The sequence below is a fragment of the Macaca nemestrina genome, chromosome 14 (genome assembly GCF_043159975.1).
Source record: "Macaca nemestrina isolate mMacNem1 chromosome 14, mMacNem.hap1, whole genome shotgun sequence".
NCBI classification, from domain to species: domain Eukaryota; kingdom Metazoa; phylum Chordata; class Mammalia; order Primates; family Cercopithecidae; genus Macaca; species Macaca nemestrina.
The window spans coordinates 49,399,547-49,414,910 of NC_092138.1; the positions used below are offsets into that span (position 1 = coordinate 49,399,547).

Below are 15,364 nucleotides of genomic sequence, written 5' to 3' on the forward strand. Positions count from 1 at the left end.
GTGTGGGGTGAGTGGTGGGGATGGTTTTGGGATGAAACTGTTCTACTTCAGATCATCAGGCATTAGATTCTCATAAGGAGCCACAACCTAGATCCCTCATATGCACAGTTCACCATAGAGTTCGTGCTCCTATGAGAACTGAATGCCTCCTATGATCTGACAGGAGGCGGAGCTCAGGTGGTCATGCTCGCCCACTGGCTGCTCACCTCCTGCTGTGTGGCCCAGTTCCTGATGGGGCATGAACTGGTACCAGTCCATGGCCTGCTTTAGTTCAATTACAGGTGCATTAGGTAAGTATTATTCCTACTTTTATGTTTTATGCTTTTATGTTTCTTAAGGTGTCTAGTGCACGAATTTGTTAAATATTGGTATTAGCAATACAACTTGTTATAGTGAAAAAATGTAAATCAAAATTTGAATCTACACAAGGAAGGAGAAATTACTATAATTGTAGGAGAGTGTGCAAGAGTCCACACAAAATGAATAAGAACCTTCAGTTTTTGCACTTTCCTTCTCAAACTCAATACTAAATTAAGAAGTGCATGCTATTTTACAGGTGTTTGATTTTTCAAAAGGAATGAATGGTTAAAACAATAAACATCTTAGCATCTTGTTGCGATGGTAATTCTCTGAACATATAAAATTAGGCTTGTGGAATGTAATAAAGGAAAGAACTATACAGTATATCAAAGAGAAGAAAATGAAAGGAAACGAGAGAAGAACAAAGCATTTGGATGGAAGAGAGGAATAAGGAGACGGGAGAACCCATCAGGAATGTGTGAGGCAGACAGCAAACATTTCCCATTGCAGCAGTGACTCCAGGACTAGAGAGGGAGATATTCCATTATACAGCAACTATTGACCAAGCACCTACGTAATAACATCCTTGCTGTGCTGGTACTATACAATGGTGGCCAAACCAGATGTGATCACTGTTCATAGCTGCAAGAGAACCATCAAGTAAATAGAACTTTGTTGGTCACAACAACAGAGCCCTTTGACAGGGCATGGATTAAGAAAATCTACATGGCTAGAGACATATATTCCCTAGCAGAAAAATTATAAAGGCAAGTACTCATTCAATTCATTTAGCAAATATGTATTGGGACCCACTTGTGCCAGGCACTGGGGATAAGAGCCAAGCCTGCCCTGAGTCCTGCTCTGTTGGAGGTATAAGGGCTGAGACAGGCAGCATACAACAAATAAACACGTTCATGGGGACAAGTGTTAAGGAGAATGCAGAGCAGGGTGAGGGAGAGAACTCAGATTCACTTTCATTGTTTTGCTTCTAATATTTTCAAAAGGTTGCTTGAGTAAGGCCTCTGATCAGGTGATATGTGAAGGCTGACTTGAAGGAGGGAGACCAGGAGCTAACTGCATATCTAGAAAAAGGGGGAACATGTGTAATGGCCCTGAGGCAGGAGTGTGCTTGCAATTTGGAAGGAGCTGCTAGGCAGTCAGAGAAGCAGAACAAGGGAAATGACATGTGAAAGAAAAGAGAGAAGGGTAGAGAAATGAGGGGATGGGAAGGAGGGGAGAGGAGGGGGAAAAGCAGGGGAGGAGGGGAGGAAGGTGAGAGATGGGCAGAGAGAGATGAGGGAGAGGAAGGAGGGGAAAGGAGGGCAGAGAGGAGGGAAGGAGGGGTGACAGAAGAGAAGAGAGGATGAGAGGAAGAGAGGAAGCGGGAGGGAAAAGGGGGAGAAAGGTAGAGGGGGAAGTTGCAGGGGGTCTGGGGTCTCTGTAAGCTCTAGGGCTTTTGCTGTTGGTGAGATGGTTTTGAGCAGAGGTGGGGCATGATTTGACTTACATTTTAGGGGAACCAGGATTCTTCTATGGACAAGTTTGGGGCATGCCTTTTCTGGGGAAAGATTCAGGGCCACAGTGAAATAAACTGGATTCGTGAGTCAGCAGACAGCCCTTCAAAAAGAGGGAAAAGGGGAATTTCCATCTCTTCCCTATAAATTGAGAACTTGAGAAGACTGGACAAAGGTTACTAGGGATGGGAAGAAGAAGGTGAACACATTTGACTCTAACTGGGCTCTACTATGGAGTTACATAGTGTGGTCCTGGGAAAGTAGATTTCTCCAAATCGATCTCATCTGAGAAGCATGACATTTGTGAGGAACTGCTCATGAGAGGTGGGGGCAACAGAGAGTATTAAGCAGCAGCGCTGGCTCTGACAACCTGCATTAAAAAGCTGGCTCTACTATCCTAGGTCTGTGGCCTCAGGCAGGTAAGAAAACCACTTGGGGTCTCAGTTTCTTCATCTATAAAATGAGGATAACAGATTCTCTCTCATGGGGTTGCTAAGAGAATTGAGTGAGATAATGTTTGCAAAGCATAGTACCTGGTACCTAGTAAGTGCTCAACTGTGAAAACCAAACACTATTATTATCACTATTACTCACCGGAGCAAGCAAGATTCTATCCTGAGGTCCTTTTCTATCATTTCTTAATAACATTTAGCATTTAACTGGCACTTATTCTCTGCCAGGCCTTGTTGTAAGTGCTTTTCGTATATTAGCTCATATACTCTTCATTTGTTTTAGTTTTTTTTTTTTTTAATTTAAAGACAGGGGTCTTGCTATGTTGCCCTTCAGGCTGCCCTTGAACTCCTAGGCTCAAGTAATCCTCCTGCCTTAGCCTCCAGAGTAGCTGGGATTACAGGTGTGTGCCAACATGCCCAGCGTATATTAGCTCATATACTGTTTAAAACAACCCTATGAGGTAGGTATTATTACTCTGTTTCTACAAATGAGGCGGTTGAGGCACACAGAGGGTAAATAAATCATCCAAGGTCACACAGCTAGTGAAGGACAGAGCTGGGAATAGAACCCGGGGGGTCCAGTTTCAGTCAATCCTCACTCTTATCAAATACGGTACTAGACTACCTTTCTGCTGATTCAGTGCTCATAGTTCTTTATCAAAGACAGGAAACAAGCTGGGTATAGTGGCATGTGCCTGTAGTCCCACCTACTCAGGAGGCTGAGGCGGGAGGATCACTTGAGCCCAGGACTTCAAGTCTAGCCTGAGCAACATACCAAGACCCTGTTTCTAAAAACAAACAAAAACAACCGATAGAAAACAATTTTCATCTTCAGTCATGTTCGGGATCTTCTGTGTTTGGTTTCCTGCTACTCAGCAGATGGAGAGAATGGCTTTGGAACCAGATGAATGTGGGTAGAGATATAACATCCATCTGGGCAGGTCACCAAGCTGCTCTGGGCCTTGGTATTTATCCATGAAGTGGGGATGATGAGATACATGAGACAAATGTTCAATAAGTGGAAGCTAGTTTTGCCAATGGTGATAATGCTATACTCTGTTCAGTAAAAATATTACCATACAGTAGACCCTCTATTTTTAACAACTTTGCTATCTCTTTGGTCAAGGTGGTACTTTTCACTCCTGAATTTCTAATAGTCATTTGCCTTGTGGTGACTGTGATTGATCACCAGAAAAGACTGTGGTATTCCCTTCTCTGAAGTCTTTGGGAGAAGATACATGCCTATATGCCTGCTGGACACAACCTGCCCGTTCCTGTCTAGAGATGGCAGCCTGGGCTGCAGAAGCTTTAGGAGCAGTTCAAGATCACACGTTTTACAATTTTCAAGTCTTTGAACTGAAACCACTAAGGCACAGGACCAGGAGGACATGAAGGTGGAGAGGGGAAGATTTCACCATTTTTTCTCTATGCTCCTCTTTCCCCAAAAAGGTCAGTCCTGAACATCTTTATCCCCAGCATTCTATTTTCTTCTCCTTGTCCCAAACCAGAGGAAGAGAGAGCTTTTAAAAAACTCTCTCTGGCAAATAAAGTTCTTCAAGTCTTCCTACGTAGAAGTGGTAGTAGTGGTAGTAAGTAGTAGTAGCAGCAGTAGTAGTAGCAGTGGTAGTAGTAGTAGTAGTAGTAGTAGTAGTAGTAGTAGTAATAATAAAAATCCATCCCTGATCCAGGGATAGGTCAGAGCTCTTGTGATTTAAGCTGGTGTCTACACCAGGAGAACAAGGAATGCTGGGTTGGACATGGGGTTACAAAAGGAGGCAGAGTAGCAGAAGAACTACAAACACAGACTGTGAGTCAGGCAGATATAGGTTCAAATTCTGGCTCTGCCATTTACTTCCTCTGTCACCTTGCCTTGGTGGGGCATAGAGCCATAGCCTCTTTACATGTCAGTGTCCTCTGAATGATGGAGTAGGGCTCATGGAAGGATTAAATGAGATGGTTTATATAAAGCACTCAGCATAGTGCCTGACCTATAGTAAGTACTCTGCAAATGTTGGTTGGTGATATCATTATGAGACAAATGATAGGAGAAGATACTTCTCACTGCAAAAGTGCAACATCCAGCATCCTTGTTTTAGGTTCATGAAGATGTACCCCTGAGCAAATACAAAGGCTTGTTTAGAGAAAATGTTAAAATCAATATAGGACACTGAATTTATTAGAAAGGTCAATTCAGATAGCCATCCTGTGATCTCAAAGACCAATAATCCTAGTTCCCCAAGTTTTTCTCATAAAGGAAAGAAAATATTTATTCCAACCATTCATCTGCCTTAAGCAGATTCCGTCTTTTCATGAGCAATGTCCTGTTCAGAGTTTTGTGTTCCTGCAAAGGCACTGCTCAGCTATGTTTGAACTAATCCTTCACTTAGGCAGGCCAACTCTGTCCCCCCTACACAGTGTGGTCTATCCAGAGCACACCAATGAACAATGAGCAGTGGAACCAATAAGCAACGTATGTCCCTGAAACAGACTGAATTAGATCCAAGGTGGTTTCACCATGTTCTTTGGTATTCCTCCCATTGAGATGTGAAGTCTAATTTCACCCCCATGAGTCTAGGCTGGCCTTAGTGACTGCCTGACTGATTGAATGCAGTACAAGTGACATCCTGGGATTTCCCAGGCTAGGTCATATGAAACCTTGCAGCTTCTGCTTGGTCTTCCTGGAAGGTTTGCTCTTGGAACCCTTAACTACCATATAAAACAAGTCTATCCACATGGAAAGGTCCTGAGACCACAGGGGGAATCAGGGGACCCGACTGAGCCCAGCTTTCCACTGTGCCTTCCTTTGTAGGTGTTAAGCTTGAGTGAGGCCCTTTCAGACCTTCTAACCTACCCATCCACCAGCTAAATACCACCAAATGACCTCCAATGATGCCACATGGAACAGAATACTCAACCAGGTGATCCCTGATCAAATTCCCAATCCACAAAATTATGAGTAATAAGATGGTGGCAGTTATAAGCCACTAAGTCTTGGGGTGCTTTGTTGCACACCAACAGCTAATGAAACACAAACACTCCTGGACCCTTGTGACTCAGACTCAGACTGAACCAACCACCAATGAAGGCTTTCGGTAAGGGCTCAATCACTGGATTTTGGAAGACAATGACACCTGAGTGGCACAGATGAGACAAAGGGGAACGTGTTTCCGTAGGCCATCTGTCCTAGATGCTGTTTTCAAATGAATTTGAATACTTCCTTTTGAACATACACCAGATGCCAGTAGTGCCAATGCACTACCCAGCCAGGTGAACATCAGTGACATGAACGAACTGTTCTTTAGGGCTACAAGGAAGCTACGGACTGCAGCATTTATGCCATCAACTTGGTGATGTAACTAGCATGCTCTATGTTGTTAAAAGGTGGCAGTTTGGCACAAGGACATGTGAATTCAAGTGATTAGATGCAAACTAAAAGAGAGATGACTATTTCTGAGAGCTGTGGGTTAATTTTTTGGCTGTTCTCGGAATGGAAAATGATTGTGAATTTTGGGGGAAAAATCCCAGAGCAATCTGTTTTCTTGGCCGCCTGCTATGGAGCAATTTTAAAGCATTGAAGTGCTTTCCATATTTTCTAATCACTCAAGTCCAGAGCTGATTATGGCTCTCAGCATCTCTCAGATTCACACCGCTGGAGCCTCCCACATCTTTCAGGGAGAGGTTTCACCTTGAAAGCAGGTGCCCGGATTCAGAAGGCACATCTTGCTATAGCAGGAACACACAGTTTAATTGTAGCACAGCTCACAAGGGCCAGGTGTTTTGGAAAATCACTGATGGCCCAACTCTGAGATAACCTAGATTCACTTTCCCTTATCTCACAAAAATAAAACATAACCTCTTCTCCAAACAGAAAAAATGAAAACAAGCCCTACCAGAAACTGAATTCTTCCACACAAAAACCAGGAACATTTAGATGATTGAGACCTGTGGGCAAGGACATGCCTGCATTCACAGGCGTGCACACACACACATACACACACAGTTGTATATGATTAAACATCTCTAGAAGGAGCTTTGTGAAACTGGAAACTGTGGTTTCCTTTGTGGAGAATTGGGGAACTGGAGAAAATTAGAGGGTTGATGAAGGAAGAGGACTTTTTTTTTTCACCTTAAACTTTGGAATATTTTGAATTTTAAAAAGTCATATATTGTGTTACTTTTCAAATTAATGAAATAGAATAATTCCAAACCTGCATATGGCAATTAAGATGTGCTAGGTTGTGTATTTAATGCTTTGTGTATATTCACTTTTTAATCTTTACAATAACCCTGTGATGCAGACATCATTATGTATTTTCTTGATTTTACAGATGAAGAAACTGAGATACGGAAAGGTTAGGTGACTTGTTCGAGGTCACACAGCCAGTAAATGCAGAACTGGGATCTGGACCCAGAGTCTAGTTCTGGAGTCTATCCTTTTAATTGCCACATAATACTGCCTTGCCCAAAATAAACATACTCAGGCCCTTGATCATAATTGAGTTGGAGTAGATAAAATTGTTCCTTTCTTCTCTCACATGGTCAATATAAGGTCAGTATCATGACTTTGGACAAGTTGCTTAATCTTTCTGAGCCTACACTGCTAGTGTGTACCAGGTATTCTTCTAGGCTTTGCAGATAACTAGTGAATAAAATAGAGTCCCTGGTCTCAAGAAACTTCCTGTATCCTGGCAGAAACAGACAATAAACAAACAATCCAGAAACCATAATGTAAACAATAAAGGAAAATTAAAGTGTTCATTGACAGATGAGGATTGGGAACCCCAATTTATGCTGAATGGTCAGGAAGTGTCATTTACACAGAGTGCTGAAAAATGGGCAGGAGTAAAGCAGGGAAAAATAGAAGTGGGTGGGGGAAAGGAAAAATATCATAGTAGTGAGAACAGCCCATGGAAAAATTCTGGGTCAGGGAAGGGGTGTTTGTCTGAAGACAGAAAGGTTTGTGTGGCTAAAACAGAGTGAAATTGAGTTTGGAGCAAGAAGCAGATCATGTAGACCAGTGGTCCCCAAGCTTTTTTGCACCAGACACTGGGTTTTGGGGAAGACAATTTTTCCATGGCCGGGTCAAGGAGGATGGTTTAGGGATGAAACTGTTCCATCTTGGATCATCAGCCATTAAATTCTAATAAAGAGCACACAACCTAGATCTCTCTCATGCGAAGTTCACAATAGGGTTCGGCCTCCTATGAGAATCTAATGCAAATGCTGATTTGAGAGGAGGCGGAGCTCAGGTGGTAATGTCTGCTCTTTTCCTGCTGGTACCAGCCCATGGCCTGGGGGTTGGGGACCCCTGATGTAGACCATGATTTGGCTCACGTCCCACCCTCCAACTGCCATCTAACATGTTTGAATTGTGCATCCTATCAGCAAAATTTTTAAATGTATATAAATAGCATCTATATTCATATAGATATCTATATTCCTATCTATTATATATAGATACACATACTAAAATATGAACAAAAACATTTTCAAAAATAGAAGCTAGGAAGAATGACAAAGTAAATGATGAAGGTGCAGATATTTTTCTCCTTGTTTCCCAAAGGATTGTCTTGCATATCTCCTGAGCACCTCATCTCTACCCTGGGACTACAGCTGTAATCCAGAAAGCAGCATGGCCTGCGTTAAGTGAGATTCAAAGAAACAGAATCTCTTATCATGAAACCATCAGAACTCTCCTGACTTTGAGGGGGGCTCCTTTTGCACAAACTACTAGTTGTGCAAGGATTTCACAATTTTCATAAGAGCCCTGGGAAGTCACTGAAGGTTATAAGTAGAAATGACATAACCTGATTTACTTTTTAAGATGATTACTGAGTGAAACATATGTCTAGGCAGTGGCAATGGAAGAACTGAAAGACCAGCTAGGAAGCTACTGCAGGAATGCAGGCAAGCAATGGAGATGGTTTGGAATAAAGTGCTGCAGGAGGGAGAGCAGTAGATACATTTGAGATCCATGTTAGTTGTGCTATATTTTGTGAAAGGAGAATAATGATGTTAGCTACGAAGCATTATTGTGAAGCATAAGTTTACAGGTGTGAAAATGCTTTGTCAACTCTAAGGTGCCAAAGATAACTTAATATTACTATAGATGATGAAACCAAATACTAGAGAGACCCTAACTTGCCCAAAGTCACACAACTGCTTAGTAGTTGGGAGGAAGGAGTTAAAGCAGTTGGCCTGCAATCTCTTTACTCCTTTCTCTGGGGGTGTATCCCAGGGGAAAGAAAAGAAGGCTGGTGACCAGGTCTAATCTCCTTGTCAAATGAACTTCTGCATAGATAGAGTAATGATATTTAGGATGTCCCTGGCTAACAACTACCTCTAGTAAATAGATCCCAGGACCTGTGAAGGAAGGCTCCTTGGAGAATATCACATCAGCTATACAACTCTCTGTGGTATAACAGGAAGATGTTTTGTGATTGAAATGCCTCATGCTCTGCAAGAAGAGGCGACCCTGTGTTCCTTACCTATTATTCTGAGTGAGATGCGTGTCCAATGAAGGAAGATAGGTCCTTGGGAGCCATTCTTGGGTTGCAGATTTTTCTTTACCTCATAAGAACTTCTTGATTGCTTATATTCTTGAACTTATTTAGCAAAGCCTGATAGTGGATAAGATCTCTGATTCATATAACATGACTTGACAATCAGATCACCTGGCTTCATTCAGTGGCACATATCTATTTCCTAGGCTCTATTAGCTCCTGTGTAACACTGAGCCCAATTATAAAGTCCAGGGATGAAGGGAGAACATACTTGGTTATATTTGAACCCCTTACCAGTGGCAAAACTTTTGACACATCTGATATCTATCAACTTGAAAATAATTTTGGGGAATATTTACACAATTGAAGAAACACAATGTATTTGCCCTCATTGTGACTGAGTAACACTGGAAGTGCACAATAATGGGTTGTTTATGATGGTTCATGTGATTACACTGGGAGGTGAGCCAGGCTTTTTGGGTCTCCAACGACAACTCCCAAGCAGTTCTAGAAGAGAGGGCTTTTTAGATGCATAGATACTCACCTCCCACCCTCCAATTGCCAAAGAATCAGTACAGTCTCAGTGTTCTGCCATGAATATCATTCCCCAAACCACTCATGGACCTCCTAAATCATGGAGTTCTTTTTCTCTCTTTTTTAAGGTGCACAATTTATCTTCACACACAATTTTGTTTTGAAACTTAGAAATGATGACAAAAGAGAACTGTTACTTTAGCTGGAAGGGAAGGAAACCTTTTTGTCCTCTCTGCTTCATAATAAACTGTATTTATGCTTGAGGCATCAAAAGATAGAATCAGCACGCACACCTCACATCCTACTCCTGGTACAAAAACCACTGATTGTGAACTGAGCTGTTGCAGATAAAGCACGTCAAAGGGCCAGGGCTGCTTCTGGCAGATGCTAAACAAGAGGAGGCTAGCAGGCGTGCATGACGACAGCACAAACATGTTTTATACAGAGAAGCCTTTTGACATCCTTTTTCCCCTGAACAAATTCCCAAACCAAAGCTTGATGTTTACCTTCGGCGAGTGGGTCAAGGGTGTGTATCATGAGCTGGAAGATGCTATTCCTCATGAGACTGTTGTGGAGGGAGGCAGAGCTTCCACCTCGCTGGAGACGCGGCTTAGCCTGAGCAGAGAAACCAAAGAGGTGGTTAGTCTCAGAAATGAAAGGCAAGTGCATTATAGACAAGATCCTCACTTAGTCTGGTGGCCACTCATTTCTGTCGCATGATCACACACTATTGAGCCAACGATTTTCAAAGTACATTTCAAAGCCCCTGAGGGAATGTCTCTCACATTCTTTCCTACTAAGTGAATGCGTTGCTTCCCTTTTTAAAAAGAGCTTTGTAAATGCCAATGTGTTATATGCTTCACATCCCTTCATTTATCTTATTTGCAAAATGAACCCTAAGAACTAGGTGCTATTATTCTTCTTGTTAGATAGACGAGGACATTTCATCTCAGAGAAGTGAAATGAGGTGTCCAAGTCACACCAACAAGAGGTGGAGGCTGGAGGAATGTATCCCAGGTCTGCTTTTCTCAAAGACTGTTCTCTAATCCAGTGGGTGGTCTCTAACATTTTTGAAGTGTGCATCCTATCAGTAAAATGTTTAAATGTATATAAATAGGCATCTATGCCCATATCTACATAGACACATATACTAAAATACGAACATATAAAAACACTTTCAAAAATAGAAGTTAAGAAGAATACCACAGTAAACGATGAAGGTACTAATGTTTTCTCCTTGCTTCCCAAAGGCTCGTCTTGCACATCTCCTGGGCTACCTCATCTCTACCCTGGGACTACAGCTCTAACCCAGAAAGCAGCATGGCCTATGTTAAGTGAGATTCAAGAAGCAGAAGCTCTTATCATGAAACCATGAGAACTCTCCTGACTTTGAGGGGGGATCCTTTTGGACAAACTACTAGTTGTGATCCTTTGGCCAAATAAATGGAACTGGTAGGTAAGAAGGAAGAATGAGTATCTAGAGATAAGGTTACCGACATACGCTTTTTCTTCTATCTTCAAAAGCAAACAACCTAAAAACTCCCAAACCCTCTGTATTTTGATGGGTTTTTAACCTAAATAGGAACTGCTGTCTCCCCATGATTGATTTTGTGCTGATCATCACAAGGGAAGACTCTCCGAGGCAGCCAAGCTTTATAGACAGACAGATTTAAGGAGTTGAAAGGTATTGTAATGTAAGGCAGTTAATTTCTTATTGAACTTTCAGTGTAAAAGTTTGACATGTAAATTTTCTGGGGCAGGTAAAAATAAAATACTATTCTCCACTATGTCTTTCGAACTTCTGCATAACAGGGTTTTCCAAAATATTCCATCATACTCTAGACCCACAAGGGGCTTCCCCAAAAGTGTCCTATGAGAGACTCCATGATCAAATACATATTTGATATATATTGAAAAGTGCTATATCCTAGCCAACTCACCTTAGGGTTTCAAACTACACATTAGACCACTAAGTCTAACACTACAGAAATCTGTTTAACTTGATTAACTTGGGCAGTGTTTCCAAACTATTATCCGTAGGATCTTATTTTGTAAAACACTTGTTAACAATCATGGTCCACACAGTTGGAGACAAACATGAAACCCGTAGAAAGTACGAGTAAAATCTCACTATGAGATACCCGAAGAAATCTGGCTCTTTTAGTGTGATTTATTATGACATTCTATTGGAAATCATATTGCCAATGCAATAGGGTTGGAAAAGAACTCAGTGGAGATTACTGGTGTCTCAATGGTGAACCAGATTATGGCTCCTTAATAGAAGAGATTGAGTCTGTGCCTGTGTTCTGGTACTGGATCAGGTGCATTCTATGGGCTGTTAATCAATGTTACATCTTTGCCCTGAGCATTACAGGAGGAAGGACAGGGTCATATGTATCTTTATTACTGTTTTAGCCTTGAAAGTCTTAAACATTTTTAAATGCATTTTGTTATTAGTTATAGAGGATTCAGATGATTAAATTTCAAAATATTTTAGGAGCAAGCTTAGGAGATCTGAATAAAATGGAAATGCAATCACTGTTTGATGGCTGAACACAAGAATTCTGAAGGTTGTTTCTTTACTATGCTGCAAAATCTGAAATGTGATGTGTTAATTAAACAGGAACTCAGAAATGGTTTATCAGTAATAATTTGTCATAACTACTACTATGGTCCTTATTCTGGGAAACTGGAAGAACTCTGGTGTGGAGATCTTCATTTGAAAAAGATTACATCTAGAGAAGTACTGAAAGTATTCTTTTGTGTATTATGTATATATTAAATATATAGGTCTCATGCAGCATTTCTTTTGATGAGACCAAAATAAATTTCCAATCAGAGTATGTGCATGCAGATACACAAAGAAAACAAATATTGAGCATTAGATCCCACACTACTCCCAAATATTAGTTCAGCATCCCTTGGAATGCAATTTGGAAATATCTCACTCTTCCAACTCCTACAAAAGTTCATACCAAATGGAAGAGAAAATTCAAATTTTGAAACCTAGTCCCAGAAGACATGTGTTCATGAATGCCAGAATTCAGTCATCACTAATTGTGGCACAGAGTAGAAGTACACACCAGGGGTTAGACTATTTAAGTATTCCAAGGGAGAGAGTAATGTGTTGAGCACACAAACCCCTCTTACTCCCAACCCCGCCCCACACTCTCCACAGGCACACAAGCAGGTACAGACAAAGCTACTGCTTCCTACCGGTAGAGTCGGTTCATCCTTGTCTCTGGCTGCAGATGGCTGCATAAGAGAAAAAGGCAAAGACAAAAGACAAAGAAATAAATAAATGAAGAGTCACATATGGCATTTACATTTAATAACAAGCATCAGTATAGGGGAAGAGTTCATTCTTTCTGCTCCTGGGATGAGTTAAGCCAAAACAGTGGACTGAGGATGTATATTTCTAGCCAAAATATAATGGTTTATTTAGGTACATGATTCATTCTCCTGAAAGGTCAAAGTTTAATGGCCGACCCGAATGTCCAGCTATACAAAGCAGTTAAGTCAACTGTGGCCCAGCCATGCAGTGGAATACTATGTGATCATTAAAATGAATGAGGTAATTCACATGTACTGACATGGAAAATATCTACTGATAACTGAAAAAATTAAACATTTATAAATATTTATTGTTTCATTTCATAAAGGAAAATAAATTAATAATACTTTAGTGCATGTAAATAAAAAAATTCTGCAAGAATGATACCAAACTGTTATTAGTGGTTGTTACTGGTGGATGGAATTGCAAAGAAATGTCATCTTTTATATGTTTTGGGGGGAGTCAGCATTCATTGCTCCAGGTATTGTGAATAAAATAAAGTTCACAGAAGTTAGGCCACTGAATTAAAGACTAGGATCATCCCACATGGAAATCAGATAACCCATCTTTTCTTCTGCTCCTTCACCTCAAGTTTTCTATTCTAAATAGAAGTCTCTGTCCAGTTGAGAAATGTGGATTAGAACACAAGGGCACATAAAGGCCTGGTAATCTGCTGGGAGCGAACGCAACTCAGACAAGGGGGCAGTGTAATTCTACCCACATGACCCACCTGGACAGCTTTTACTTCCTCAACTCAATAGGAACTCTCCTTCTTCACCAGAACCGGGCACCACCCTGGGATCTTTCCAACGAGATACAGGTGCCTGGTGAATAGTTCCTCATGCTTAGACACCACCTTCGTCACTTCACCTCGACTACAGGTGCAGACAGCAAGAACAAACTGGAACCCTTCCCCCATCTGGCATTCTGGTCCTCCCCAATGGGGTCTGAGCAGATGTCTGTCTTCAGGAATAATCACATACTCGGAGGAGAGTAGCCAGATGCAGAGCTGTTTTAAAACTTTCATGTGCTCTAGGCTTTCTGTTTTAGGGTCTTCCACACGTGTCTTGCAAAGATATTAAGATGTCCCCACATCCCATCTAAAATATACAATTCACCTAAAATATACAGTTTTGTGTAAAAAAAAAAGAAGGGATTCTTATAATTTTGAATTTCAAATTATTTGCTATGTGCCATTCATTTAAGTTAGGATTAGCATGCTCAAAATCTTGCAAAGTGAAAAAATCAAATCTACAATTTGTTTTCATATGTAATGGATTTTTAATAAGGTGAAATTTAATACTTAGTGAGGTTGATGTTAAATATTTTGTGGACATTCAATTAGATGTTCAATAATTTTGATTTTTGTAGACACCTTTTTGGATTCCGGAGTCAATACCAATGTGTTTTTATTCCCCTTCTGGTTCCAAGCATTTTTATGAAGAACTTGCAAGTCTCAGACATAAACAGAAGGGTTCTGCGTTGGTGGTAATTTCTGAGCACAGCCTGTGGGCACCACTAAATTTGCCTTAACCCTCAGGTTGGGGGCCCTCTCTCGGTGACTCCTCTAAAAACGCTAATAGGGAAATGTCCTGATGCCCTAGTTCCCAAGAGCCTGCTTGTGGAACTGGAGTGGACAGGAAACTGGCCTTTGATTCCCCACTTTCCTCTGAAAGGCACTGTATGATCCTGCTTCTCTCTGGCAGGTCCTCTCCTTTTCCTTCCTTCCACATCCGACAGCTCAACAAATGGCCTCACAGTCTGCAGAGCAATCCCCCAGGGAAATCTTCCAGGGCAGCAAGCTCAGCCTTTAGACATACATTGAGATTAACCGTCAGAGCATGCCTGGTCAGTTAGCAAATTTACACCTTGTGGCTAAATGGGAGACCAATAATTATGAGCTGGAATTGATACCACGGTGATAACACAGAACATGAAGGAATAGGATGAAAGTGGGGAGAGAAAAAGGTGGGCTTTATAAGGGCAGAAATGTCACCAGCTGAGAGTTTGAATTTTAAAAAGTATATCTCAATACATTATTTAAGGAAGGAAAAAAAATCCAAACCTGTCTTTTGGTCTGAAAAGAAGAAAAAAATATCTACTCTATTGACTTCGTTTTTCTCTCACAGCAAGGAAGATCATAAAACATAAAAGGTGGAAGGAAAATGCCTAGTACATAGATTCTATAGAGAAAAAACTGAGTGCAGAGACAGGCCTGAAATTCTCTACAAAATGTCCCACTGTTTAATGTCTGCAGTTGACATCATTCGTTTTCTTTCAAGTGTAATCTGCAGACATGAATATACATCAGGGTATAACATGTAAATTTAGGTATACACACAAATGGCAGCAGAGGCCATTAAAACACCCCTCTACTTTCCTTTTATGTAGCCCTGTTGCAAAAGAGATAAGAAGCGTGACATATGATGGTAATTGCCCATTTCTAGGGGCTCACCCACATCTACTGATAATTCGAGGTTCACCTGACTTAGCCTTGCTCTAATTGCATCTTGAAGCAGCCTCACAGTCCTGGCAATATGCAGCTGATTATGTTACAAATTCAGTTTTAAAGGGGTTTAATTACACGGGAAGTAACTAGTGAAGGTGACAAAGAAATGATTTTAATATGTATAGCCAGTGGGTTTTGGGTTGGCCTAGTGTTGTGAATTTATTTTCAGGGCCATTAAATACATGGCAAGTTTATTCTAACCCATGGGATGTTACAGA

The 15,364-nt window shown here is 41.1% G+C and overlaps 1 protein-coding gene across 4 annotated transcripts in view; it reads right to left on the bottom strand.

Moving 5' to 3' along the window:
- The window catches only part of LOC105489053 (solute carrier family 24 member 2), a 269,869-nt gene that overhangs the window by 97,361 nt on the left and 157,144 nt on the right, over positions 1-15,364 (bottom strand). For all 4 annotated transcript variants that reach the window (XM_011753672.3, XM_011753673.3, XM_011753670.3 and 1 more), the window contains exons 3-4: positions 12,520-12,558; positions 9,810-9,918 (exon numbers count right to left, since the gene is read on the bottom strand). In XM_011753672.3, coding sequence (XP_011751974.1) covers positions 9,810-9,918; positions 12,520-12,558 — 148 coding nt within the window. The remainder of the gene's footprint in view (positions 1-9,809; positions 9,919-12,519; positions 12,559-15,364) is intronic.